The 27,175-nt window shown below is 54.5% G+C and overlaps 3 protein-coding genes and 2 long non-coding RNA genes across 5 annotated transcripts; 4 read left to right on the forward strand and 1 right to left on the reverse strand.

Annotated features, from left to right (window-relative positions):
• Positions 1 to 640: 640 nt before the first annotated feature.
• On the forward strand, positions 641 to 1,693 carry LOC119103966 (uncharacterized). Its single transcript, XR_005094846.1, has 3 exons — positions 641 to 741; positions 1,191 to 1,314; positions 1,659 to 1,693. It is a non-coding gene; the product is annotated as an uncharacterized LOC119103966 (long non-coding RNA).
• A 76-nt stretch (positions 1,694 to 1,769) lies between these two features.
• On the forward strand, positions 1,770 to 2,935 carry LOC119103968 (uncharacterized). Its single transcript, XR_005094847.1, has 2 exons — positions 1,770 to 1,848; positions 2,384 to 2,935. It is a non-coding gene; the product is annotated as an uncharacterized LOC119103968 (long non-coding RNA).
• Positions 2,936 to 3,098: 163 nt separating this feature from the next.
• Positions 3,099 to 4,656, reverse strand: LOC119103967 (NADH dehydrogenase [ubiquinone] 1 beta subcomplex subunit 2, mitochondrial). Its single transcript, XM_037227678.1, has 3 exons — positions 4,459 to 4,656; positions 3,462 to 3,585; positions 3,099 to 3,221 (listed from the first exon to the last, which is right to left on the reverse strand). The coding sequence occupies exons 1-3, from the start codon at positions 4,578 to 4,580 to the stop codon at positions 3,150 to 3,152; spliced, it is 318 nt and encodes a 105-aa protein (XP_037083573.1). The 5' UTR covers positions 4,581 to 4,656; the 3' UTR covers positions 3,099 to 3,149.
• Positions 4,657 to 9,853: 5,197 nt separating this feature from the next.
• On the forward strand, positions 9,854 to 12,699 carry LOC119102371 (uncharacterized). Its single transcript, XM_037225740.1, has 3 exons — positions 9,854 to 9,973; positions 10,350 to 10,552; positions 12,666 to 12,699. Exons 1-3 carry the CDS (start codon positions 9,854 to 9,856, stop codon positions 12,697 to 12,699), a joined length of 357 nt encoding a protein of 118 aa, XP_037081635.1.
• A 5,968-nt stretch (positions 12,700 to 18,667) lies between these two features.
• On the forward strand, positions 18,668 to 22,643 carry LOC119103860 (uncharacterized; the record flags this gene model as incomplete). Its single annotated transcript, XM_037227533.1, has 4 exons — positions 18,668 to 18,923; positions 19,655 to 19,781; positions 21,543 to 21,650; positions 22,478 to 22,643. Coding segments are annotated over 4 exons (621 nt in total), but the record flags the coding sequence as incomplete, so codon positions are not given.
• Positions 22,644 to 27,175: the final 4,532 nt, after the last annotated feature.

The raw sequence follows: 27,175 nt of genomic DNA on the forward strand, positions 1-27,175 counted from the left end.
CGGCTGCCACGGAGCGCAGGACCCCTGACGGGCCGCCGCCCGATACGTCCGGAGCGGCGGAGCTGGCGCCATCTACCGCCGGGCCGCGGCCGCTCTCAAGGACGGCTGTCCGACCCGGCCCCGCAGCGTCCCGGCCCGGCCTCCCAGCTGTCGAGGCGCGGCTCGCTGAGCGGCTGGAGGCGGCGCGCCGTCGGACCGAGCCTGCTGTTGCCGTCGCCGCCGGTGCCGCTGCCGCTGCACCCCCACCCTCGCCCTCGCTCGTCCGCAACCGCACGCCGCGGAAAGGTGTGCCGCGCAGGTGGCCGGCGGCGGCCGTGAAGGCGGAGGCGGCGCCGGCCGTGAAGGTGGAGGCGGAGGCGGCAGCGGCCTGGGCCGAGCCGGTGACGGCCGTGAAGCGGGAGCCGTGGGCCCCGCTGCCCGAGTGTGCAGTGGCGGCGGCGCCGGCCGGTGACGGCTCCGGCCGGCCGGCCGAGCGGGCGGCGGGAGGCGTCCGGCCGGCCACGCCGGCGACGCCCACGCTGGCGGCGGCGCCGCTGCTCCGCGCAGCGCTGGAGTCGGCCGCGGACCCGTCCGAATGTTTCCGGACGCCGGCGCCGGACGGCGGAGCGGGCCACGCGGCGCCGCTGAGCCGCAGCACGCCGCCCGGGGAGCGGTCTCTGCACATAGCGCTGACGCCGGTCGCCGAGCTGACGCCTACCTCGGCCGGGGGAGGCCCGCCGCGCCCGGCCAACTCGCGGTCAGGTGAGGGAGAGGGAGAGGAGAGGGTCACCAGTGCCGGGTGGTCCAGACAGGAAAGGTTGTCACAGTGGTCGATGTGAGTGTTGGGCGAGTGCGTGTTCAGCTCGCTGAACCAGTGTCGTAATGTGCATACGTTTTCTGTAAAACGTTGGAGCCAATTTGACACCACGGCTTTTTTAAACGTAGCTTTAGTTTCCTCAATTCGTTTCAGGTCTCACGCCTCGCAAACTTCACCCCACTGGCTCACTTTTCTAGTGTATTGCGCTAAAGTTCAATACAGTTTAAGCTTTAATCGTTCTTTCGGTGTATGTACGAGTTTTCAAAACGGTTCTTCTACCGGGCATGCGCCTTCCAGCAGCAGATGTCCCCGTCGTGTTGTTCTATAGTCCCAGCGTGCACCCGTGCGGTCCCGCGGGCTGCTGTGTGAGCCCCGGATCGCGCTCTGCGTGCAGGAGCGGTCGGCTCCAGCGAACCGCGCCGTCGCCTGCCCCGCCGGAGGCTGCTGGGAGCCGCCGAGACGCCGCCATCCTCTCTGGACACGAGCCGTCGGCACGCCAGCGATCCGGCTGCTGCCAGGTCCGTGGCGAGCCCGTGTGAGCCAGTCCCAGAGCAGCGGCTCCGTCTTAGTATCCAGGTCGCCAGAGCGAGTGTGTAGCGGGCCAGCAGCGAGGCCCATGTCCGAGGCAACAGCCGTCCCGTGCAGAATGAAACCGGGAGTACAAGTTTGGTATCGGCTCCTTGTGCCATCACATCTTGCCAGCGATTTCGGCGCGGGGATGCACAGAGCGAGAAATATTTGTCATCATGCGTTTTAAACATGTGCCCATCATTCGCCGTCGCTAGCGCCGCCGCAAGCCGCCGTCCTGCTTATTCCCGCGTCTTTGCCGGGCCCCCTACCGGACTCCCCCTCTGCTGTGCAGGTGCAGCGCGGCCGGCGTGGTGGCGCCACCTGTGGACGCCCCGACGGACGCCAGCGCCAGCCCGGCCCGGGCCGGCGGCCGGCGCCGCACGCCGGCCCGCGCCGCGCGGCTCGCGCAGCCGGCCGGCCGGACGGCGGCGCCGCCGTCCGCCAGGAAGCGACTCAGGAACGTCGACGCGCCCACCCCACCGGTACGACGCGCCGCGGCCGGACGGTGTCGCCGGGGGAGGGTGGAGGGTGGAGGGTGGAGGGTGGAGGCGGAGGGAGGAGGGAGGAGGGAGGAGGGAGGGCGGAGGGTGGCGGGCGGAGGCGGAGGCGGAGGCGGAGGCGGAGGCGGAGGAATGGGACGGGAGGTCAGGCTGGGTGGTGCAAAGGAGTGAGAGCGACCACGGCCTCGATTGTCGACTTGTCCAACGCAAGCCGCCGTGCTTGGTCGTCGGGAAGATCGTCTGAGCCGTCAGTTCTGAAAACGTGTGAGACGACGGCATGCGGGCGTCGCGCGTTTCATTGCGTTTTAAGCAACGCTTTGTTTCGTGTGCATTGAATGACGTAACGCATAACCGTCACGTGGCAGCTTATTCAGACGACGCTACTGAGGGTTTACACGCTTCACTGCCTGCTGCGCCATCCGACGGTTATGTGTTTAAGATGTGGGTGCCGTGTGATATTGTGTGCGCCGTGCGTCCGTTCCTAATTGATAGACGTCCCTGCCGTTTGGTGTCACAGGAGAAGAGGCCACGGGCAGCCGCCGCGACGGAGCGCGCCAGGGATCTACTGAAGGGGGTCAACATCATGTCCTTCCTCGCCAAGATTCACAACGTCGGCGCAAGCGATGTGGCGGTGTGAGCCTGGTGACCAACGAGCGCTCCGACCATTCCAGTTATCTTGCGTGTCAAACGCAGTCTTGCCATTCTCAGGGCCATTTGTATCAGGCTGACTTCCGCTGAGACGCTTGTCGAAATCATTGCTACTATGATTCATCGCGAGGTGAACAGGGGCTTGCGTGCAGAAGAAGTTTCACTAGCCCTGGGCGGCAAGATGTGGATTCCACGGCACGCAGGCCAGCTTACTTGGGCAGTAGCAGCCTCGAGACGATTACAGGCTGTGCATTGTACGTCAGCAGGGCGGCGGCATTTGGGGGAGGGGGAAGAGGCTGAACAACTGGCTGATTCTCGCTGGTGAAGACGGCTCAGCCTCAGCCCCCCGGCGATGCGTCTTTCATGAGTGGTGCCATCGTGGGTGGGGAGTCGTGCCGTGCCAATACAGACGCCGCTGGCAGCTACACTTGGTAACACCGGCAAACCCCGACACGTGATAAGAAAGCTGGCATGAACTGCATCCTCGTAACGCTATTGGTGGCATCCCTGTAGTTACGCAGCCTGGGCATGTAGCGGCCGTACCGCGGCGCTACCCACCTACCGGCTGATCCAACACGAACCACGTTACACATTCCCTGTATTTACACACCATGGTCACCACCGGCTAAGCACTTCTACTCGTCGTCAGCAGGTATTCCCAGCTCTTCATTCGTCCACTTGGAGGTGTCCGGGTACTCAAACTCGCCCTGAAACACGGACCTCTCATGAGGACGCGCACCACGCCGGAAGAACACGACAAACAGTAACATGCCACGACGCTGGCGCTGGCTCGTAGATGAAATCGCGTTGCCGCACGCGTAGAACAAGCACATGTATGATTCAGAGTCGCGGCGTTGATGCGCGCGTATAACCAGCACGTACATAATTCAGGGTCGCGCCCCTCAGTCGTGCGAACGAACGACCAGCGTACAATCCCCAGTACTTACAAACAGATGCTCCGGCTCGTACCACAGGTGGTAGAGAATCCAGTACCACATGAAGGCCACCAGCAGATCGCCAGCGATGACACGGCCCCTCGGGTGCTCGGTGGCAATGGCTCTGTAGTAGTACCTGCGGGTGACGTCCGGGGCTCCGTCAGAGGGTGCTGAGTGGTAAATCAGTTGCCAACCGGATGGTCGTACCCAGTACAGTGCACACACTGTTCTTTGGCAGAACGCAGTACTGCTGATTCACACTGCCGAAAATTAACCAAAAGAGGTCTTCATTTTGCCCACAACAGCATCCATCACCACTGACGTAACCGCTACTGCGGGTGAGGGGGAGAGACATGTTCTCCACCATTTCTTTCAGCAGTGTGTTTTGTCACCCATGTTCTGCACAGCATGCATGCTTTCATGCTATTCCACTCAAACTATTCTTTGTGGGTCAGCTGGCTCCCACTGGATTCCAGTTTCAACCCCCTAATCCTGATTTGTTTCCGTAATATCAGGCACCTGGTTACATACAAACATGTTCAGCGTCACTCATGGTTAACTATTTGGAGCAATTATCTGTGACAAAAGGCAAGCTTAAGCCAGTTAAATCCTATAGTCAGAATAAATAGTTTACACCAAAAACACATTGTGCATGCATGAAGAAAGTGACGAGCATTATGAACACAACCATTGTCACAAAAAGGTAAACTTCTATAATTCCTGCAGCATGGATGCTTGAAATAAGAAAACAGGTACAAATTTATTGTAGCAGTGGTAAACACCCCTTCACAATTGTTAGCTCTTCAGTCTATTCACATGAAAATGCAAAATAAAATTTTTGAATGGGAAGCCAGAACAAGAAACCTTTCAAACTGTGCATGCATCAAAATGACCCAAAGAAAGATGTCAATGATTTGTTCTATCCCTATACTCTTTAAAATTTGGGCTTTTGAGGCAGCTGCGTATTGGTTCCAAAAATATCTTCGACACTTAATCTATTGTCACCCACTTGGTACCCTGCAGAGCTGCTGAAGAGGAAATGCATCTTCTCCCGTCAAGTTTTTTGGCGGCAAAATTCCGGGATAGTCTAGTACTGGCTAGTGTTAGCCTTACCAAGCTACTTCGTAGCATGGCTGAGTAAATTTTTAGTCCAACTTCGTGTGCCAATCGCTGACTGATCTGCTCTAAGCATAAACATACACATTTACCGTTGAATGTGACATATGCGCCACGTACGTGTAATATCTCATATGAGGTCGCTTGAAAAAGAAAAGTAGCAGTGCGCGAAGTCAAGGATATAAAGTAGCCTTGCGGAAAATCAGAAATAAAATATGTGAGCATTTCCACGCTTGCTTCGCTGCGTTAATGAAAAACGCAGAAAAAGTGCCGTCAAAGCCTACTCATACAACCGCCATGAAGCCAGACATCCGTTCTAAGCAAAAGTTCACTGGTTTTCTTATTAAGGTCAGTGGCAGTGTTTGAGCTTGAGAAGGTCATGGTGATCTGAAATCCTACAATAATGTTGTGTTTTTGCATTTCAATAAGTGTCAAGGCTTACGCCAAGCGGTAAGTTCCTAAAAACACGAAATGTCCACCCAGGTCATTTTAGATCAGTGACCCTCACTGACACTAAAAAATCCATGCATGATGTCTGTTGCGGTCTTTGTTATTAATCAATTCGATACAAGCGTCAGAAACTGCTCCATATAACAAGCTCTCGTGTAAAAAAGACGGTTGGCGTAGGCCTCGGTCCTCGGTCCTCGGTAGGCCTCGGACTTCATTCCTGACCCTAGGTCATTTGAATTTGTTACGATCCCAAATTCAACCGTTTTATTGCCTAAGAAACTATAGCAGATATGTATGGCTTTGTCTAACGTTCCGTTATTTGAATTTATCGAATTCCACATCATATTGATGGTACATCAAATTGAGCAATTCTCTGTAAATTGCCTTCCTTGACAGCCACGGCCTGCCTGTGACCCCTCATGAGTCAGCAACCTTGCAAGGTACTTTGCATTGCTGTAATAAAAGATGCGCGCTTAAATTTCTTACAGTTGTTTTTAAATTGGTGCGGCTATGCTACAGCTATTTCCTACTGGTGTACAATCTTATCTGTTCGACTTGTCTTTACCATTCGGTGAATAAAACCACACAGCTTCCTGAAATTATTGGTCTGTTTCTATGCTCTCTCCTCCTCCTCCTCCTCCCTACTCATCTCCTGTGAGAACGCAAAATTCTTCCAGAGGGTATACTTCTGGTCATTGTAAACGAGGACGATGCCACGGATTTTGAGTTGGAGGAGGGGGTTTTCCAGGTGACCTGTGCGAAAAATGGGACCTCCTGGCCAGTACTGTATTTAGGGGGAGGGGCCCGCAGGCACCTATCGTATTCACGGGAGGAACCCTTATGGAATTGTGACATGTGTCAACTTCCATGTAAAAAACGTCGACAGTTTAAGTTGCAGAATGAGGGTCTTCTTGTTGATACAGGTGTCTTTTTGACGCAGTGAGGGGTCTCCCGATCCTTAAATAAGACTTCCGTTGCCGGAAAAGGGCTTTCTGATGCATACATGGGCTTCCTGATTCAGAACAGGTTCCTTTCGATTCACAAAGAGGGCCATCATATTCAGCAAAGTGCCTACGGGGGATTCCGATCCGGATGAAATGAGGTTGTCTGATATTCAGGTCCGTAACCAGGTGGGACATTCAATGCCTGTGCGTCCCCAGGGGTGTGGGATCCTCCGGTCTCGTTCAGTGCAGTCACTGTACTTTTGCTGCCGTACTGCAGTCCCTGTAACCCCGGTACTGCATCCCCTGAGCATGGGTTTTTAGCCTTTTTTAAGCATTTTTAGGAAATGCTTTTTAGATGCCTCAAATAGGTAGTACAAAATCGTGCTGTGTTCGCTTATTTTCATTGCTAATAGCTCCACGCACATTACTTTTGCGACTATGAATGGAAAACAACAAGTTTTTATGCATACTAACCCAACTAGTTCTTTTTAAAATTCATTTTATGGTTTAGTCCGAAACCTTATGCCAGTGGCTCCAGCCGCACAAACATGGAAGTGCCCTAGGTGAAATGTCATTTGACCATGTCAGCGATTGTCATGACGACAGAGTGGGTTATGTGAAGCACTGGGAATCTGGGAATCGGCAGTGGGATGTGGAGTTTCATCACATGTTAGAGACATCTCTTCTTCTTCACTTGGAACGGCACCGTGATTGGAGATCCCAAACTTCGGGCGGAGGGGTTGTCATCAACGAAGGCCAGCAGGCACTGACAAAGGTCATCTGGGACGTTCGTCGGCATCTTGCGAGACGCTGGCCAGGGCAGTGAAGTGAGCGCCCAGGGCCGCGAGCGCCGAGGTTTTGGAAGCCGTAATGCAGGAGGACGTCCTGCCAAATATCGCCGAGGAATGTCGACAGCTTGGTTATGCTGTTACGTGATGTTAGCGGACAGAAGTTCGTAATCTGTCCAAGCATAAGATCCAGCGTTGCCGGCTTAAACTCAGTGATATTTTAATCCAGCCAATATAATAAATTTAGCGAAATATTCAGGTCACAAAGGCTGGAACTTATGAGGCGGGGAGAGATGCTGGGCTAACAAAGACACACATTTTTAATTGATATGGAAGTAATTCCTTCCCGTTACTCAACATGTCGTGGCTAGTAGTAAAAGCTGCCAACACGGTCCAAGATATGGCTATTCAAATGAACCGCCATCTCAGATACCGCGCACATACTGTTCTCATTACGCGTAATGCACAGGCATCCGGATTGCTGTCAGCCACGCTCAACACGTTTCATCCACAAGCAGGCCAAACATAATGTTCAGAGCCTGGTGCCTTCCGACGACCATTGCTACTCTCGCATCTATACGCCGTGCGACATTTCCCAAATCTAACAAGCGCAGAAATCATGAAGTTTTGCGCCCGAGTTGTCAGCGCTCGGAGTCGTCACGGCCGCACTTTTAATGTGATTAATCAGCTCGGCTGGCTGCGAGATCCGCAGGTACAATGCTTCGCCGGTCTGTGCTGCCCGGCGCGCTATCACGGCAGACCATCCAGAGTGCGACTCCAGAGTGCGACTCCAGAGTGCGACTCCAAAGAATCACGCTCAAGAGAACGGGGCAAAAACAACCGGGACGCGCAGCACATAACATAACCTCGCACCCGAACCGACGCCGGCGGGCGCTGAGTGCGTGGCAGAACAATCCCAATGTTCGGTAGCATTGTGTAGATCTTAGTGTCATGTTATTAACGTTTAAATATAAGACAGCGGTTTAGATATTAATCCACATGATCCGTTCTTTCGTTTAGCCATTGTGCATGTAGTAATGTTTGGACGCAATTAAAGTATTCTATTTGTTTGCATTCGTTGTGGGTGCGTACGTGCGTACTTGTTTTGCTGGGTTGGCTGCATGGACCGGCACCACGGGAGTTCAGTTGGTGGTGGTGGTAGTGGGGAAAGGAGGCTTCCTTATCTCAAAACAGGCCCTCGTGTGCCATAAAAGCGCCTTACTATGCATACAGAAACCTCTTTATCCAGAGCTGTACCCTTCCGATTGACGAAGGGCACCTCAAAATCTGACCAAGGGGCTCATCATTCCAAGACAGGGCGTTCTGATCTAAAAAGGTCTTTGGACACATGATAGGTAGCCTCCTGGTTTGGAATGGGTCTCCCGGCCTGGAATGGGGGCCTCCGACATTTCGACGGTGCCTGTCGGGGGGGGGGGGGGGGGGGGGCGGGGGACCATCGCAACACCTAATGTGCGTAACCACTAATGTATCGTAACACCGTATGTTCGAAACGCCTAATGTATCACAGCCAGGCACTGCAGACATCGCCAGCGCAGGATCCACGACACTGCCTCAGCGCAACGCGGGGTGACAGAAGTACACTAGCCGTCACTACCTGTGCTACACGTTATACCTGTCACGGTGTCACGGCGAGATAGTTATGTCACCTTGCCGTAACGCTGCTGACCAGACGCGAATGGAGTATTGATTCGTGTCCATTCGTGTTCGTGTCGAATGGAGCATCCATTCGTGTCAAAGAGCGTCGCGCTGCCGTCGATATCCATGACCGGTGTGGGCAACGCCAAACGCAGCCACAGGCCACACGAACAAGCAAAACGCCTCATATGTCGACGCCACTGATGCCCGCACCACCTCCGTGCCCCAACTCAGGACAAGGCCCAGCCCTGTCGGCCGCCTAGCACAGCCCCGCGGCGACTCACGCATTCTCGCGATCTTCACGCGATCTTTATGGGCGTAGAGATCTCCGTGGGCAGCGGCAGCGGGAGCACGTGAAACGAGTCAACCAGGCGTCCTCGTGGCCGCACTAGCCGTACGCCACCTTCGACTAGGACTGACCGTGGAATAGGCCCATCACGAGCGGCTTGCGGCGGGACGTGGCTCTCCTTCGGCAGGACACGAGCGGCAGGACGTGTCTCTCCCAGGTGTGAGCGGGCGGCGGAGCACGTGGCCAGCGGTGGCCGTATCCAGAGCAGCACCAGGAGACGCAGGAGGCGTCCAGTCGTCCGCCCCAGGGCCAGGAGAAACAGAGCATCCTGCACGCACAGAGAACTGGCAGTGACGGGTGTGTGGCACGAGTTAAGCAGATGACGTCATAAATGATAACGCACAGCAGGCACGCCATAGACTACCCGGCCGTGCGGAACAAGTCTGTCTGGCAGCTCTACAGAATGATTGAGACGAGACATTTGGATTACGGATGGGACAGTTGTTCGGACTATCGTCGACGGCGTCGGTCGGGCGTACTAAAACGCATACGCATCAGGCTTACACTGCTGACACGCCAGACCAGTACGATAAGCCGGGATAATCGCTCCATCAGTAAACCCGCCCCGGTGCGCAGTACAGGCATAAATGGTATCACACCTTTGCGTGTTGTTGTTCAGGCAGGTCTACCCGCCATATTTCTTAAAAACTGACGTGAAACCTCGCTGAGATCTGAGCCCCATTTTTGTCTACAATTTGTTTCCAAACAGCGAATATGAGAAACAACGAAGCTGCGAAGCAGCAGCGAATATGAGAGATCATGCTTGCTGACAGCCTCGGCGGGCAAGAACACCACCCTCATCGGTGCCCATACCGGCAGCTTCAGCGGCGCAACAGTCTCAGTCGTGCCGCGCCATATTTCCTGGCTGAGACCAACCTCGCATACCGCGCGATGGGACCTTCCATGCCCCGCGGGATGTTCCTACAGCGGGGGCCAACCGGAGCGTGAGACGGGGGCACCGGTACACGCGCGGGACACGCGGAACTCCCGCCGGCCGACACTCAGAGGGTGGGAGCCTGCCCCGCTGCTGGCGGCCGGACCAGCTGTCCGGTCTCGCGGCCGCGCGAGGCGCCGGGTTCGCAGACCGGGAAGCACGACAGCATGACGCGGAGCTGGCGGCTGGTGCTGGCGCTGGCGGCCGTGCTCTGCGGCGCGCACGGCTGCCCGGACGAGCGGTGGACGCAGAGCGGCAGCCACTGCTACCGCGTCTTCGAGGAACTCGTGAGTGCCGGCTGGACCAGGGGCTCCGAGAGGCTGTGTCAAGTGCATCGCAACGCTGAACATGCCACTTTGCGACTATTGTCTATATGAAATGTATGGAGAACGTAACTTACTAGCTTATTTTGACCTTCATTTGAGACATTATCTTTCAGCATATTTTTCGTCAGCCTTGGAAATAAGTTTCATTGTCCCGGCGCTACAAAGCAGCCGAAAGCTGACAAAGATATCTTAAAACCTCAACTTGCACAGGGCCCCATATGCTAGAGCCCCGGTACTGCAATATTTCATCCCGCCCCTGACGTATCCGCGCATATCCCCCTGCCCGGATGAGCCGCTTCGCTCGACCTGTCCTTGACGTAGCGGCGCGTCGCTGCAGCAGGAGAACTGGCCTGACTCGGAGGGCCTGTGCGAGCCGTGGGACACGCTGGCCAACATCGGCAACAGCGACACCAACGCCCTGCTGGCACAGCTGATCGGCGCCAGCTCGCTGCCCGAGGCCTGGATCGGCCTCACCAACATCGGCACCGAGGACCGCGTCTACGAGTGGACCAGGTGGCCGCAGCCTCTCAACTTCACGGCGTGGGCCCAGGGCGCGCCGAGCGGCCGCGACTGCCGCGGCGTGGTGCTGGCCACCGACGGCAGCTGGACCGACCTCGACATGTTCCAGGTGCGCGGCTACGTGTGTCAGGCGCCGGCCGACGGGCGGCGGCCGGCGGCGCGGCAGCCGGCGGCGCGGTGGAGGCTGCTCTGTTGACCGGCTCTGGCGGCGCCGCCGCCGCAGGGGATGCTGACGGCGGAGCGGCAGGAGATGCCGACGGCGCCGCAGCAAGGGTATGCTGGCGGTGCGGCGGCAGGGGAGGTTGACGGCGACACGGCAGGGAATGTTGACGGCAACACGGCAGGGGACGTTGACGGCGGCGCGACAGGAGAGGTTGACGGCGACCCGGCAGGGGAGGTTGACGGCGGCGCGGCACGGGAAGTTGACGGCGGCGCGGCACGGGAAGTTGACGGCAGCGCGGCGCGGCAAGTTGACGGTGGCTCGGCTGGGTGTGCTGGCGGTGCCGCGGCAGGGGAGGTTGACGTTGGCACGGAGGAGCGAGGACCTCGGTCGGATTGAAGCGGCCGATCCAGCTCTGCGGACGCCGTGAGAGGAGAGAGAACTGGCAGCGGCACGACTGAGGGCTCAGTCCATCAAGCTCGCCGCTCGTCAAGCGGACCCGACTGCTGACGTGTGCTAGTAAAATCAACGAAATTTGTAATACACGGTGACCGCCTGTGGAGCGTCATGTATTGATCAATAGCTGCTATTCTGTTGCGGCAGACTGCAGTTTCTCACAAGCGGTGCGAGTGCTCAGGACTTTGCTTGTCCTGATGTGGCTGAACACGCATCGCGACTTTAGTGCCTTAAGTCTGCTATCAGCTGAAGCAATTCGGCAGCTGTCTCTTCTCACGACAGTTGATATGTATTTTTGATAAGACGCAGACGAGTGTAATAGCGCTCGTCTTGAACAAAGATGTGCCTGGTGCAATGACGACGGCATCTAGCCATGGCTACCATGCGCTTTGCCAAACACAACGATGAACGACGTCCCACTGCCGACCACCGGAGTTCCTCAAGCCAGCTGACTTAGTCCCGTATAGATGCATGCTCTCAACGTAGCGCTTGGTGAGGGTGGTCCTGTTGCTGCCGCACTGAAGCACGGTGTTCATGAAGCATGCGTTGTCAGTGTTGTTCGAACCCGCCACACCCATCTCGATCGGGAAAGGAAATGTTATCATATAGCATGGCACACAAATCAGAGCAATCACATGACAGAATCAGCGTATCGTCTGGACTCCTGCCCGGCCGTCTGGACTCATGCCCGGCCATCGTCTGGACTCGTGCCCGGCCGTCGTCTGGACTCGTGGCCGGCCGTCGTCTGGACTCATGTCCGGCTGTCGTCTAGACTCGTGGCCGGCCGTCGTCCAGACTCGTGGCCGGTCGTCGTCTAGACTCGTGGCCGGCCGTCGTCTGGACTCATGACCGGCCGTCGTCTAGACTCATGGCCGGCCGTCGTCTAGACTCGTGCCCGACTCGTGGCCGTCGTCTGGACTCGTAACAAGCCCGTATCACGTGGCCCAGCCTGTCGGCACCGACTCTCACGTAGCCGGTGTCTGGCGGCCTGCACCCGGCTGAGGTTGGCGATAGTCGTCGGCTCCCTGGTGCCACGCCTGGTCCTTGTTGCGGACTACGAGCACCACCTGGTCGTCCTCGGACCACCTTGAGCTGCTCCAGCGAAGGAGACTCGTCCTCCGACAGGACCACGGTGTTCTGCCGAACCACACGCACGGCGGGATTAATCCCTGACGCCCTGTACTCAGCGCATGCGCAGGTGACACAGGTCCACACAAGCCCGCCCGCCGGGTACGGGCACAGTCACACGTGAGCAGTCTCAGTAAAATCCATCATGATGAGCACATGCCATATTTTCTTCGTCTCATCATTCCAACGGATGACAGACAGCTCACCAGTAACACGAGACCTCGGTAACAATCCTCGCACGAGAAGCGGCATCTTCACTGAATCCGCAACATGAATCAAGCCACCACCTGGCAGAAGCTCGGGCAAGCCTGTCCTCTGCAGCGGCGCGGTCGCCTCTGTCGTGCGCACCGCATCCCAGGCGTGTCAGAGCCACGTGTCCCCGGGCCGCAGCCGGAACCGCGAGCTGAGGAACTCGCTTGGCTGACGCACGGTCGTGCCCTCGGGCCGCAGTTAGAGCCGCGAGCTGAGGAACTCACGGCTGACGCACGGTCGTGTCCTCGGGCCGCAGCTGGAGCCGCGAGCTGAGGAACTCACGGCTGACGCACGGTTGTGTCCTCGGGCCGCAGCTGGAGCCGCGAGCTGAGGAACTCACGGCTGACGCGCGGTTGTGTCCTCGGGCCGCAGCTGGAGCCGCGAGCCGAGGAACTCGCACGGCTGACGCACGGTCGCCCGCCAGCTGAGGGCAGCCGTGTAGCCGGTGGTGTAGTTAAGGAGGAGGCTGTTGAGGCCATGGACCATGGCCACCCTTTGGAGGCAACGGGGGACCGTGGGGACGACAGGCTAGCCATTTTTGACAGTTGAAGACGCTCACAAACAGGGGCACTGCCATATATATATATATATATATATATATATATATATATATATATATACACGTGTGTGTGTGTGTGTGTGTGTGTGTGTGTGTGTGTGTGTGTGTGTGTGTGTGTGTGTGTGTGGTGTGTGTGTGTGTGTGTGGTGTGTGTGTGTGTGTGTGTGTTGTGTGTGTGTGTGTGTGTGTGTGTGTGTGTGTGTGTGTGTGTGTGTGTGTGTGTGTGTGTGTGGTGTGTGTGTGTGTGTGTGTGTGTGTGTGTGTGTGTGTGTGTGTGTGTGTGTGTGTGTGTGTGTGTGTGTGTGTGTGTGTGTGTGTGTGTGTGTGTGTGTGTGTGTGTGTGTGTGCATGCGTGCGCTTGCGTGTATATTTGCATTGCCATTGCAATTCACGTAATAAATCTGTGCTACTGCATAGGATATGTTTTTGGGGACTGACACAGTTGACTAGCCCAAACTAATAACGCACATTTTTAACAACAGTCTAGTGTTACGCTTTTTTGCAAAAATGTATCAACAACTGGAACACACAACATGAAACTTGCCAACCATTCTCCGACACCCTTTTTGTGGTGATATTCGATGAACGTCATACCACAGCACTCTGCTTTAAGCCCGTGACCGCCCCTATCATGTTATGTATGATGTATCATCACAATGCAGCATATCCCGTGCCTTCTAAAAAGCAGTTTTTATTTCACAGATGTGGTCCACCGTCGTGTAAGCGTAGTCTTACTAAGATGCTTCTCCTTTTCCGTGATGGGAAAAACCTATAACACACAGTGAGGCCTGCCGCTCGGGCCGCACGTTCTCCATTTAAAGTAACAGCATGCTTGCATAGAAACTGTAAGGAGGCGCAGCAAACAAATCATGTCTATGTGGAGCTACCTTTTAAAGACGACGAGCTGTGTGTACAATCCAATGCCGCTGTACGATTGAGCGGTGTGCACGGCCTTACGATAGCGTGGACTAGTGGTCCCGGTCAAAAAAGAATGCAAATCTATCAGCGTTACGATAAGCGTTAAAGAAGCCTTATGTGTCCAACTGGGTGTATGATTTATCATGCACGTGAAATCGACTGAAAGGGAAATGCGCACGGAAAAACGTAGTACGCAATATCTGTTTTAACCTCTGCTCAGGGATACTATATGTAGGAAAAACAAAGAGCAGCATTCGTGACCGGCGTCATGAACACCTTAGAGACGGACGTTTGCGGAGAGCGTACATACCTCCAAGAGAACACATGATAGATCGACACGCAGGAGTGGACCGTATTGTAATAAATAACTAAGTTAAGATATAAGCTTTAGCAACAGCGAAACACAATGCGTGCCTCAAGATCTGAGAAAAGCTGCACATTCGCTGTCTTTGCCTTTGCCTAAGACCTAAAACCCTATAGTTTCTGAATCATACGTCCGCGAAGATGTGCAGACTACTTCGTGCAGACGTTTTTAAGGCCACTCAGGCATGCATGACTCCATGGCAACGTCATTCAAATCCTGCCATTCTATTGGTCATGCGGAATTCAAGGCCAGGAAAAATGTCATCGTCGAGCCTTTTAAGCTTGGTGCCCGAGCTGGGCGTGAGCACAGATTCCAAATAAATTGGACGTCATCTGGCTCTTAATCGACGGTGTGAATATACTTTAACATTTTAAACTCACATATAAATATGCAAGGAGAACAAGCTGAAGGGCCAAAACATGAGCACATAACAATATTTGGCTCAGTAAACACTTAAGCACCACCACTGTCATCTCTCGGCGGGTTTAAGATGCTACAAGTGAGTGCTAGGGCGGCAATTTCGCACCACTCCTTTGGCAGCATCTCACTGTCATGCAAGCGTTCCATGGCACAATCAAATAATAACATAAGGAGGAGCATATTAAAAAATGGGGGAAATGTTATTGTCTAGAGCATTTTTTCCACTTAAAACATGCCATTAGTTATGAGTGCGCTTATTCATCATGTCTAATGCTCGCTTCAAGATCTTTAAATGTGGAACATTCCCTTTAAACGCTATTTTAAGGTTATCACATCTCTGGGGCTCAGGCGATGTTCGTGGTGCCTGAAGATTGCGGTCTTTTCTCATCTAGTAGTTGCTGTGCATCATTGTAAACCTCCGGCTCAGCCGCCTGCTTTTTGTAGCCTCTGACGTAGAGCTAACGTAGCATCACGTAACCTCGCAACCTCATAACGTAACTTTGGCGTAACTTGATATGTGGGGTGTTGGGAGCTCGGGTGATTTATCATTTTTGACATCTTTTAGCGGCAGTGCCTACACAGATAAGGAGCATCTTCTGAATTTACGTATCGTACATTTCAAGTGTAATGTTATGGTTGGCCTTTCTGAACCCTTGCCAATTTTGAAGATGAACACTGCTCGAAATGCTAAGTACCGCCATTACAATAGTAACTTAGTACCATAACGTGCAAAACTATACAGCGCCAGTACAAAACTGGTAAGTACCGCGTGCAAAACTTAGCCAACACGACCAGAAGAAAAGCCACCGATTACACAATACAAAATTGTGTCATCATACGTGTAGGGGCTCTCACGTTCTTCCGGAAAAACTTAGAGAATTTCTCCGTGGTCACGGTATGACAATGCTTAACGGGTAAAATCGCCACTGCGCCGTTCTCCTTTCAACCTCGCGATAGCACGTGTATGACAATAAAGTTTACGTCTGTGTTTAACTCTGTCAAGATATTCGGAGAAGACGTCGAGTGGGTCAAATTGGATGCAAACAATCAAACAAAAAAGTCGGCAGGGATAGGAGCACTCAGCACAAAAAGTCGAATGACAAAAAGCCAAAAGGGATACAAGTTGACAGGAAAAAATCGAATTTGTAAAATATCAAAGGATAAAAAGCCTACAAGTATAAAAGTCGACATGGAGGAAAGTTGAATGAAAGGTATACAGGGGTAACAGCTTGGGAACACCTTCAATTAGTGCGAACAAAAAACTCGATGAGAACCATGCGCTAGGCTCAGATTCCCGTTTTCAGAAGGGAAGTGGGAACCAAGAACCAGCATTGGGAATAGGCACGTGTTTGTCCAGCACTAGAATAACGAAAAAAACAGGATTCCCGACGGGCGCCGTGCTGCGAGATGTGGAACCCATTGAATCCATACGCGCATCCGAGTGCAGTCGAAAAAATCTCCTTTCAAATGATACCTCAAACAATCTGGACTTCCGTCTCAAACCCCCTTGACTACCGACTTGCTTACTTTTATCCATATCCGATTTTCGTCCTGTTATTTTTTCCAATCTGTCGCTTATGCCTGCCGACCTTTCTCGCCTTTGCCTCTTTGCTATGCAAGTAATACTCCCGTCGGCTTTTGTGTCATTTGAGGTGTTTTCTATACTTACCCCTGTCGAATTTCATCCTGTTTGACTGTCGTCCTGCGTACCGCGTTTAACCCAGTCACTTCTCATCTTCGACATTCATCCCCCTCGCTCTATCCCAACCAGTTTTTACGTCAACCCTTTCTCTACTCAACTTTTCTCCCCTATAAACTTTTTCCATTTTGACTCTTTATCATTACACTATTTTCCAATCGAATTCTATCCCTGTCAACGTTGATCCCTTCGGCTATTCGTTTCAAATTTTGCGTTCCATTTTTTTTTCAATTCGGGTTTTTTTATTCGACGTTTGTACGGGAACTAAACTATCCACGATCACACACAGTTTCCACAATTACGCAGTTTCCGAAACGTCTATGACGCTCGTGAGCGAGCCAGCTATCTGCATGATATGAGAGAGCGCAACAGAGTCCGTTGATGGCCTCGATCGGGCGTCCCGACGAACCGCCTTCCGCACCTGCACGACATCGACCAGTGCTGTTCAAGATCGGGAACCCCAACGTCGCCCGAGCCGGGCGACACCCTTCGAAAACAGTGTCAACCGGCGCTTCACATCCGTGAGGCGGGAGCGGCAGCCCGTCGGCAGCTTGCCCAGGGTGGTCAAGAGTGCCGCTCCAGAGGGTCGGAACAAAAGCCCCGCTCTCCAGGCGGCCCGGCACTCGCGCTCTCCAGACCGGCAACAAACACGGCCGCTGCAGGCCCCGCCCCGCCGGTGACGTCACGCCGCCGCAGGCCCCGCCCCCGCGTGCGGCGCCGCCCGGTCGCGGTCTGCTCGGCCCGGCTCTGACCTATAAGAGCGCGCTGGCGGGGTGGGCTCGTACTGGGCGGTGAAGACATGTGTCGGTACACAGCACACCAGCAGGCTGCACGGAGACGCACCGACATGAGGTCAGTGTCGAACATGGCGCGTCACCATCGCACCAGACTCGAGAACAATATGTTATTTTATTCACTATGTTTAAGTGTTCGGCATTGTAGTCGTCGTTTTAATGCATCGCCCCGATATGCCACGAGACAGTTGATGGAGCCTTGTCGGTGCCATACATCATAACCGTAAGACGCAGAACGTCTATCCTGAAAAACAAGGCTTTAATAACCGTACCAGAAATAGATACTCAAACACGTGATGGGCACTTTCGGCTGAAAATAACTAAGATTTCGGCATGTCATGTCAGTCTGCATTAAAGAACTGTAGGTATATGCCTCTCACAACAGCCAGCGTTTGCGTCAGAGAAAGAGCTGCACGGGTTTGAAATTCTGATCCAGGCGATGTCTTCCTAGCCAAAAATGTTCTGCATGTAAATGACATTACAAGGACACGTTTAACCTTAAACCAGCCCTGTCATTTGAATCACGCTATCATATAATCGTCAAAAGGGTCTACTGCGGTCCTTTCCTCCTGAAACCGCTCTGTCATGGCGAACCGGGCATCTCAAGGTCTGACATACTGAACCACAATCCAACGTAGCCACTTAAGAATGTTACTGCCATCCTCTTCCTGCCAGGGTGGGGGAGCAGGCGACCCCATATAGCCTCAGCAGTTGAGTGCGTCGTAAACCCCCGATGACGACGACGACCTCCCGCACCCCTGACATCGTGACTGAAGGGGGCTTGAGTGCCGGACATGGCCACAGCGCACCATATCCAGTCATCAAAACAGTTGATGTGCCTATTTACCGATCTGTTGTTTTTCATGTTTTCCTGTCATCCGTCGCGGGAGACCGCGCTTCATGCGCTCAAGCACACGCCTCAGTTGCATACGCTCAAGCACACGCCTCAGTTTCATGCGCTCAAGCACACGCCTCAGTTTCATACGCTCAAGCACACGCTTCAGTTTCATGCGCTCAAGCACACGCCTCAGTTTCATACGCTCAAGCACACGCCTCAGTTTCATGCGCTCAAGCACGCGCCTCAGTTTCACGCGCTCAAGCACACGCCTCAAAGTCTCAGTCACGTTTATAGTCACGCAAACACTTAAAGCAAGTGGCGACGAACTTGCAATAACTCCCCCCGGAGAGCGGACACCATCGCACTCGCACCACCTCACGAGACCGATGCCGTGAAACAACAGTTTCGTGAAATGGTCTCGCATCGGTCTCGTGAGCCTGAGCCGCGCTGCCACCTGACAGCCGCGGTCGCCGACAGGACGGGCCTGCTACTCGCGCTGCTGGCCGTGTGGCTGGCCGCGCTGACCGCCGCCGCTGACGTGACCTCGGTCGACCCGGGTCGCTCGGTCGGCTCCTCCGGGCGCGCTCTGCCGGCCGGGCTCATCCAGCGGGGCAACCCGTACGAGACGTGGAGCTCGTACCTCGGCCGCCTGGCCGTCGAGCGGCGCGCGCGGCTCGAGCGGCACCGGCGCTCCGCCGACCAGCCCCACTCGCGCCAGAAGCGCTTTCCTCAGCTTCCCGTCCGGCTCCTACCTCTACATCGAGCCGGAGCTGTACACGCCGCTGTTCACGCAGGGAGACTTCTGTGAGTCGGCTCGGAGGCCAGCGTTGGCACACGCCAGCCGCCGCTGCCGGGCGTAGGCAGCGGGGAGACGACGCTCTTGACCTGCTCAGCTGGTTTGCGTCGCTTTTTTGTATAAAATGGCTGCCGTGCACCTTACAGGCCTGCGATTTCTTTGGTGACAAAATAGTGAATGTTTTGTGTGGTTTGTAAGTTTTCTTCCGAGGAGACTGTTTGCTGTGCTTTTGTTTCGCCGTGAGGTGCGCTTCTTTTTCATGTTGTCGACTCCTCCTAGAAGGCTGCATTAACTTGCATGCTTATGTTTCAAAAATTCCTAAAGCGTGTTTCCGTCGCCATCTTATGTCAACTAGGAAGTAGAGTCTGTAACCAAATGCAGTTTTCTTCTTTTCCCACTACCCCGCGCCAGCCTTGCTTGCTTGTTTTCTGGACGATCTGGTTGTTCTGTACACACCACTTACGTTGATGTGCTTCTCTCCGACTGGAGGCCTGCACCAGACAGCTGACCCAGACAAGGTGGACTGACCCGGACTGGCCCGACTGGGCGGACTGACCCAGACTGGGCGGACGTGACCCGGACTGACCCAGACTGACCCCGGCTGGGCAGAGTGACCCGCACTGATCTTGACTGGGCGGACGTGACCCGGACTGACCCTGGCTGCTGGTGGACGTGACCTGGGCTGACCCGGGCTTGCGGAGGTGACCCGAGCTGACCCGGGCGTGACCGACGTTGACAGCGCTCCGGATCGACACCGAGGTGCAGCTGCGCTGGACGCTCCCCAATGACACCTTCACCCTGGGGCGGTCCGTACTGGGAGGCGACCGACTCGGCATCTACGAGACGGCCCGCCTCAGTCTGGATAGGTACCCTCGCACTGCCCGACCCTGACACCGACCGGCCACCGACCGGACTGGATGGACACCGACCGGTACTCCGGACAGAAAGCCGACATCGACCGATCTCGGTTGGGACGGGCACCCCGACACCTGGCCGGTCTCGGTCGTGACGGGCACCCCGACACTGGCCGGTCATGGTCGGTACGGGCATCCCGACACCGGTTGGTCATGGTCGGAACGGGCATCACGACACCGGCCGGTCTCGGTCGGGATGAGCACCCCGACACTGGCCTGTCTCGACTGGAATGAGCACCCCGACACTGGCCTGTCTCGGCTGGGATGAGCACCCCGACACTGGCCGGTCTCGGTCGGGATGAGCACCCCGACACTGGCCGGTCTCGGTCGGGTGTCTCGCTGCTCACCCGTCCGACTCGGGACAGGCGCTCGAGCAGTCTGCGACACTCTGGATGGACCGGGTCTCGGGCAGACTTGTGGGCCATGTCGCTAGAGTGAGGCCCGAACTCATAAAAACATGCCCGACATTCAAACACGCATCTTACTATACGACTGAAACGTATATCATACTGTACATACCATATCATAATAGAAATACCTACTACAGAAATACTACATACTACACACTACAAAATAAAAAAATAGACTATTATCGATATATAAGAAAATCATCTGCGATTCAATGGGATCCGCAACACCGACTAAACTGCATCAGAGAGGAACCCGACAGTCTACATCGGTCCTGGACACCGGCGACCTTTGGACCTTTTGGGCCTCCTGTGGACCCGGTTCTGACATACCGAAGGGTCAGCCTCTGTCATCGAACGGTCTTGGGTTAACAATGACAGTAGGTGACACAGTAAGACGCATGTTTGCCTGCAGGGCGACCCTTTTAATGTTTGTGGGTAGTCTGTCCGACGCTGTGTGCTTTGGTATCCAGCAACTTCACTGCATCCCTTTATGCATTTTTGACGGGTTTGTCTTGATTGATTTGTCGCATCTTGATCGCTTAGTATTTCGTTCCTTGATCCCCTTTTCTGTCCCTGTCCGTTTTGTGTTTTCCGCATGCTTAATTTGATGCTTCTCAAGAATTTTCCGGGTGTCGTCCTCCTCATGCATCGATGACATACTTCTGCATTCCATGTTCCTCCCTTACATCTTGTAACCTATATTATTGGAACGTTCTCTTTTGCCAGTGACTTCAGAACGTCCTCAAGCCATTTGCATCTGGGCATTACAACTTTAACCGATATATTGAGCAAAAGAGCAAGTCTTGTCACACCCAGACCGCGGGCATGTTCAAGCCTGATGATCTCGGATGTTGTTCATGCACACTGCGGCTTACGCGATGCTCCTCCTGATCACACACTTAATATCTCAGTGTTCCGTTCCATATTTGGTGCGCATGTTTAAGCGGTGTGCAATGCTGTGCATGGATGGAGGCTACTTTTTCTGTTCATTTCGGTGAGCTTTAGTCATATGACAGCTGTCAAGCTATAAGCCAATCACCTGGCTTGATTCGTACTGAGATCGACACCGGCCTTCATTGATCGAAACTTCGCCGCTCATTGATCCACTCCCTTGTTGCGATCTCGCCAGCAGCCCAATGCAACAGTCCACCAACAGCCACCTCACCCTCAGGCATGGTCTAGCCACCCTCTAACGGCCCACTGTCCCGTTCGTCCCTCCCTCCGCCCCGCCCTCACCTCCCCCCCCCCTCAGTGCGAGCTCCCCCGCCCTGAGACCCGCTGTATCGCCGGCCTCGCTCTCCAGGTTCGGTTTGGACGGCAAGGCGTGCATCCTGAGGAGCATCTGCGAAGCGGCCGAATACCCGCTGGAGAACGAGGGCCTGCTCGGCGAAGTGCTCAACATCGTGCTGACGTGAGTCCGCCGGGGTCTTCAGACCCACCCCACCTCCCGCGGCGCGCGGCTCCGCCGCAGATTCCACCGCGCGCGATGACGCGGCCGCGCCGCACCAATCACCGAGGCCCGCGTCAGGCGATCACCAGCAGCGCCGCTGAGTCGGGATGACCGCCGCCTGGACGAAGCAGGGCGGAGAACGCACTCATCGCGGGGCAGTTCCGACCGCCACCTGCGGCGCAGAGGAGATGTGGGGCGTGGCTTCGCCCGCGGCGGCTTGCTGGCGGAGGCGGTGCGGCGCGACACGCTTCTCTCACAGTGCAAGCAGCGTTGGCTTTCTCCGCGCGTCCTGGTTCGTCGCGAATCTGCGCTCCGTGACGCCGGCCGCGTCTCCCGCACGGAGCTGGCACTCGCCCGTCATCAATCGTCACGCGGCATTTGTCATCGACGGGTGCGATGAAGTACGTCACGGCTGAGGGAGCGGCGCCGCGCCCCGGTCCGCGCGCGCCACGCGCGGGGCCCGAAACCGTGCGCCGCCACTCAGAGCCGAAGTGCGACCAGGTGGAAACCGACATAACCGCGCCACCCTCCGTGAAGGAACATTGACGTGGGGTGTTTTCGTGACGTTGCTCAGCTTCAGACCTGGCGCGCGGTTCCCTTTTCTGGGACCTGGCGTCACGGTGACATGGCGTTACGACCACGATGACTGTCGTACGCGATGCCGGATGCTGTCCTTGATCTCTGATCAGTTTTGTCAGACGACACCGTCTTGTGCACACGTTACGCGGCCGTGTTTAACGCCTCGTCTCCTCTGTTTCCTGACGCTCCTCTGCCGCTCTCATCGGCAGGGCGTCGCGCACCACCACCGAGGACGGCGCCGAGCAGGAGTACACGCAGGCCGAGTACCAGGGTCGTTCGCAGGGTGACTGCTACGCCGCCTACCCCGACTGTCCCGTCTCCATGTTCAACCTGATCTGAGCGCGCGCCGGCCACCGGTGGCGGGAACGCGCGCGCCGGCCGCCGTCACCGGGCGGGCTCGGGTCGGGCCGGGCTCGGGTCAGGCCGGGCTCGGGTCGGGTCGGGCCGGGCTCGGGTCGGGCCGGGCTCGGGTCGGGTCGGGCCGGGCCGGGCCGAACCCGTGGCCCCCCCCCCCCCGCCTTCCAGCCGAGTGATGACTGTTCGATGGTATCGCCCGCGGGCCGGCAGACGTCAAGTGCGGCGTCTGACCGGCCGCGCGCTGTGAAGGCACGAGAGAGGCCAATTGGCTGCGATCGCGACCCCTCGATACCGTCTCGAACCGGGACCGCCGACTGCGCCGGCCGCCGATAGGAGAGAGCAGTGCTGCCGGTGGTCGGCCGCCAGCGACGGGCGGTTCGCTCTCTGGCCACGATGGCAGGTGTGTTTTTTTTTCGCGTCGTTCCTGTTGTTGTATGTTGGTTGTTACGGCGTGCGGCGTTTTGCTGTCTTTCTCTTTGTTGGAATACATATCCAAAGATGACGTTTCCAATAAATGACACGATCAAAGCATCTGTTCGCTGATTTGACGTGAAAATTCGACGAGGCTTTCCAGGACCGCTAAGAAATAGCTGAGAAACTCGCCCACCGTTGCGGGAGCTCAATGTCGTATTATGCCGTTTCTTTTCCTGTGCCATTCAGTGGTGCATGCTGCATGCCTCGCGCCTGCATGCGTCCTCACGCTTAGAACAAACGAATGATCGTGTACAACCAGAAAAATGCATTTTGAAGGTTGCATGCGGAGTACTCACACTGTTCCAAGATGCATCTAATATGCACTTGCATTGCAATGCACCAGGAGCAATTGTGATTCATAAATGGCAACCGAGGTCACACATGTAATGAAGAATGCGAGACTCTACCTTGAGCAATGCAATGGTTTTCGAGTCGAAAAACGTACGCCAGCCAAGCGCCTTGATCTTCCATCTTGACGTGTTATGAACCAGTATGAAGCCTTTGCGTCGAGAGGGGGCGAGGTGATAGCACATGTGATAATCATCATCATACGGATGACGCCCGAACGTAAGGGACAGAGCCCGTAGCCTACGGGAGCCCACACGGATATATATATATATATATATATATATATATATATATATATATATATATGCGTATGCACATATACCTACATACAACTGCGATTTTGGCTGCTTCGGGCTCAAAACCTGTCACGGTTATTGGACAAGGTGAATTAAGTTTGAAATAGTTTACTCGTCTGATGAATGCTCTGTGAGTATCGAAAGTCAATAACAATAATACACTTCTCGATGAACACGCGTAGTTCCCATGGCTTGGGTCGCCTCGGCTTAGGTCACAGCCTGCTGTATGTTTCTGAGGCCGCTGTATCCGATTTGATTACATTGGAGACTTCCTGGTCTGTTATTGGTGAATTTCAGCCAGAAGTTCAGCTCAGTTCAGCCAGAAGAAGATCAGCCAGAGTTGAGAGTTTATTGTAAGGCAGCTTCGTTCCTTGTGGACGGTCCGTTGGCCTACATTGTAAAGCCCAAGGCTACTAGAGTAAAAAGCTACGCAGGTGTGACGTCACCGTGGAACTCAAGTTTGGTAGCTCGTAGTATGTTTTTTGGTTGATACCACGAAAAGGCTGGTAAATACTGTAGAACAGGATTAACAGGATTAGCAGGGTAGAAAACTGAGATTCCGCTAACGGACTTTGTTGCTATCCTGTTCTAAATCTTAATTATGATGTTTTGTGAATAGATATTGTGCATTTTGTATTTCAAACCTTCTATTGACAAATCAATACTAGGATGTGCTTTTTGAAAAAAGATCCTACTAAACCGCGTTTTCTAGCTCCAGCAGCGGCGCCATATTCGTCCTATTCAACACGCCTGCATATTCATATGTAATGCTTTCTTGCAAAATGAATATTGATATGAAAAAATATATGTAATGTTATATGTAATGTCATATGTAATGTTTGTACTCAATTTACTGACGGGCAAATATCCAAAATTGCATATTTATCTTCGTACTGCAGTACCTATGTAATGTAATGTTTATATTCAACTTATTGATGGGCAAAGATTCAAAGATTGCACATTTATCTTCGTACTGCCGTACCTGTATGCAGTGAAATGTAAAAAGAAGGCTATGTGAGGAGGGCAGAAGCTTAAGTTTTGCTGTTTCTGTGCGATGATTTTCCTAAGCGTTGGTTGACTTAAAAATCCATAATTTCGGATGGGTTAAGTTTAAATAGTACGCAGGGAATAATGCCTTAACTGCCCTAACATATCCCCAAGACTATTTCCGAGTTGAGATGTGGGCTACGACTATTTGACTGGCAGAAATTGCAAAACTTGCCAGAAATCGCCCCATTTTACAGGATATGTCGTGCGTTAAATTCACGCCTTCCAGGGTTCACCAGTCACTAACCCAATTAAGGCAGGCCAACCCTGCATTCACCCTGACAGCGCTCTTCCTATGGCTACAGGATGTGCATTCAACCTCCCAAGGCGCGTCCCATGGTGCTGCGAGCCCGTCTGACCCGCTGTTTCTCATCACCACCCTTTGTTGTTGTTGTATGTTGTACCCTTTTACACAGAGTGTTTCTAAGCACTTCCCGCAAGAGTTCTTCGGAATAAATCGCATGGTGAATGGGTTTCCCATCATTCCCCCATCTGCCGGAAGCAGGCTGGAAGCGCATTCCAGCAATAAGTTCGTAGCTCCAGCGCAAACCAATACCATTTCCCAGCTGGCAGTGCTTCATTGAATATCCTTGGTATGAAATCCGGTTTATGAAAATGTCTATGTTTTAACCGTTCCGCAAAGTAAAGCGTTTTCACGCCGCCGCAGCGTTGGCACCATACGATTTAGTTCCATGATGACGTCACAGCGTCGCCTTCCCAGAATGCAGTAATGCGGGGGCTTACGAAAGCCTGGGTTCGCGTGCCTACCTTTCATGGTCACCGTGATCTGAGATTACCTCTTAACAACGCCCGAAAACCGGTGAATCTATAATCCGGACGATGGAACAGGTGGATGCTCGGATGGACTTGCACAAGATTGTGCTTAAGAATTTGCACACATTGACCTGCACGTATGTCGGTGCGTTTGTCCGTTTTTCCAGTTAATACCAGCTAGGACCAGTTGGTAGCAGTCAGTCTGATGTAGCTGTTCTGGTCCGCATTTCTCAGTTCTTTTTGTGATTAAAAATCATATGTTTTGGATGATAATCGAACGGGGACATGAAGAACAGAGACAACGCAAAGTTGCAGATGCGCGACTGCTGATTACGCAACCTGCTTGGAAGTGCATGACGCGGAAACATTACAAAACATGCTGTGCTTGTCGATGATTCATAACGGTGCAGTCAGTGAATGTGACGTTCAACGCCCATCAAGAGCGTGGCTTGCGGGGCCGGGCTGGGCCGCCGAAGCTACAAAACTCCCAGATAGTTGGCGTTCCGACTCGCCCGCACCGCGGCCTCGCTTACCACGGGCGCGGGCTCTCGACCTGAACCGTTTGTTGCAGTGCGTTCCAGCCGGCGTAGTTTGGTGCCCGACGGACTCAGGGGATGCACTAACCCGAACTCTGTCCAATCACTGGACCCCAGGTGATTATTCCCGGTGTAGACCGATGCATCGCGTCCCACAAAGGGAAGCCACGCAACCGGCTAGCTGAAAATTGCCGTAGCCAGCCATTGCGAGCGTTTCGTCCTCTACCGCCGCTTATTCCCCCCGCTGAAACGTGACGAATGGCAGGGAAAAGCGAGCGACGCTACCTTCAGCATTTACATGCGGCAGCACACCGCAATGACTCTGCCTCGGTCGTCTGTTCAACACTGCCTCGGTCTCGTCAAAATCGTTCTCCTTCGAGATCCCGGCTGGACGCCGGAGATAGTCTCACCACCAGAGGAGCGACCTGGAGTCCGGGATGACGGCAGATGAGCGAGATTGGTCCAGCGCCACTGCGGTCCGTCCACCCCCCCCCCCCCTCGCCCTGTGACAACACCCGGGACGCGCCTGCGGCCAGTCGCCACCGCCAGCGCGTGTCTTATAGCGCGGTTACGACTTGGTAGCGGGGGAGATCACGCGCCCTGTGGAGGGACACGCCGCATGCAGGAGGTGCTCAGAGGCGGCAGGCACGTTTTTGTGCGGAGGGAATGTACCCTACTGCGCCGTGCCATGCAAGCGGTGGGCTTCTACCGTGCTGAGCAGTCATTATGGGTATGAAACATCGTCTGTCGTCAGGGCGTACGCAGGTTGTCATAATGAGTGCAGAGGTTCACAACTGAAACAAATTTATTCAAAGCCGGGCTTAGCGCACCGCAGATATGTGCATTTTGGCGCGGCGTTCAACTACATGGCATGCGGCCAAACATATTATCCACATGCATATGCCTGCACTTTTTAATTGTCAATATCTATCCACGCATACATTAACACGCGCCCGGGTGGCCGGCTAGATACCCTTCGCTCGGGCGGGGTAGGGGCCAATTTGACCCTCCCTGAGATCTCGGGAACTAAGAAAGCTAGAGACACCAAATTTACAGGATGTTTTGACCTTTACGT

The sequence above is a fragment of the Pollicipes pollicipes genome, unplaced genomic scaffold, assembly GCF_011947565.3.
Source record: "Pollicipes pollicipes isolate AB1234 unplaced genomic scaffold, Ppol_2.1 Scaffold_5724;HRSCAF=6776_pilon_pilon_pilon, whole genome shotgun sequence".
NCBI classification, from domain to species: Eukaryota; Metazoa; Arthropoda; class Thecostraca; order Pollicipedomorpha; family Pollicipedidae; genus Pollicipes; species Pollicipes pollicipes.

Bases quoted from the DNA above. Each gene is read 5' to 3' on its own strand.
- LOC119102371 (XM_037225740.1), top strand. From the start codon at position 9,854: ATGACGCGGAGCTGGCGGCTGGTGCTGGCGCTGGCGGCCGTGCTCTGC. The intron at 9,974-10,349 runs GTGAGTGCCGGC...GCGTCGCTGCAG, and splicing joins ACCGCGTCTTCGAGGAACTC to CAGGAGAACTGGCCTGACTC. The intron at 10,553-12,665 runs GTGGGCCCAGGG...CCCGGGCCGCAG, and splicing joins CAGCCTCTCAACTTCACGGC to CCGGAACCGCGAGCTGAGGA.
- LOC119103967 (XM_037227678.1), bottom strand. From the start codon at position 4,580: ATGCTACGAAGTAGCTTGGTAAGGCTAACACTAGCCAGTACTAGACTA. The intron at 3,586-4,458 runs GTGGGTGACAAT...CGTCACCCGCAG, and splicing joins GCAGCTCTGCAGGGTACCAA to GTACTACTACAGAGCCATTG. The intron at 3,222-3,461 runs GTAAGTACTGGG...TCCGTGTTTCAG, and splicing joins ACGAGCCGGAGCATCTGTTT to GGCGAGTTTGAGTACCCGGA.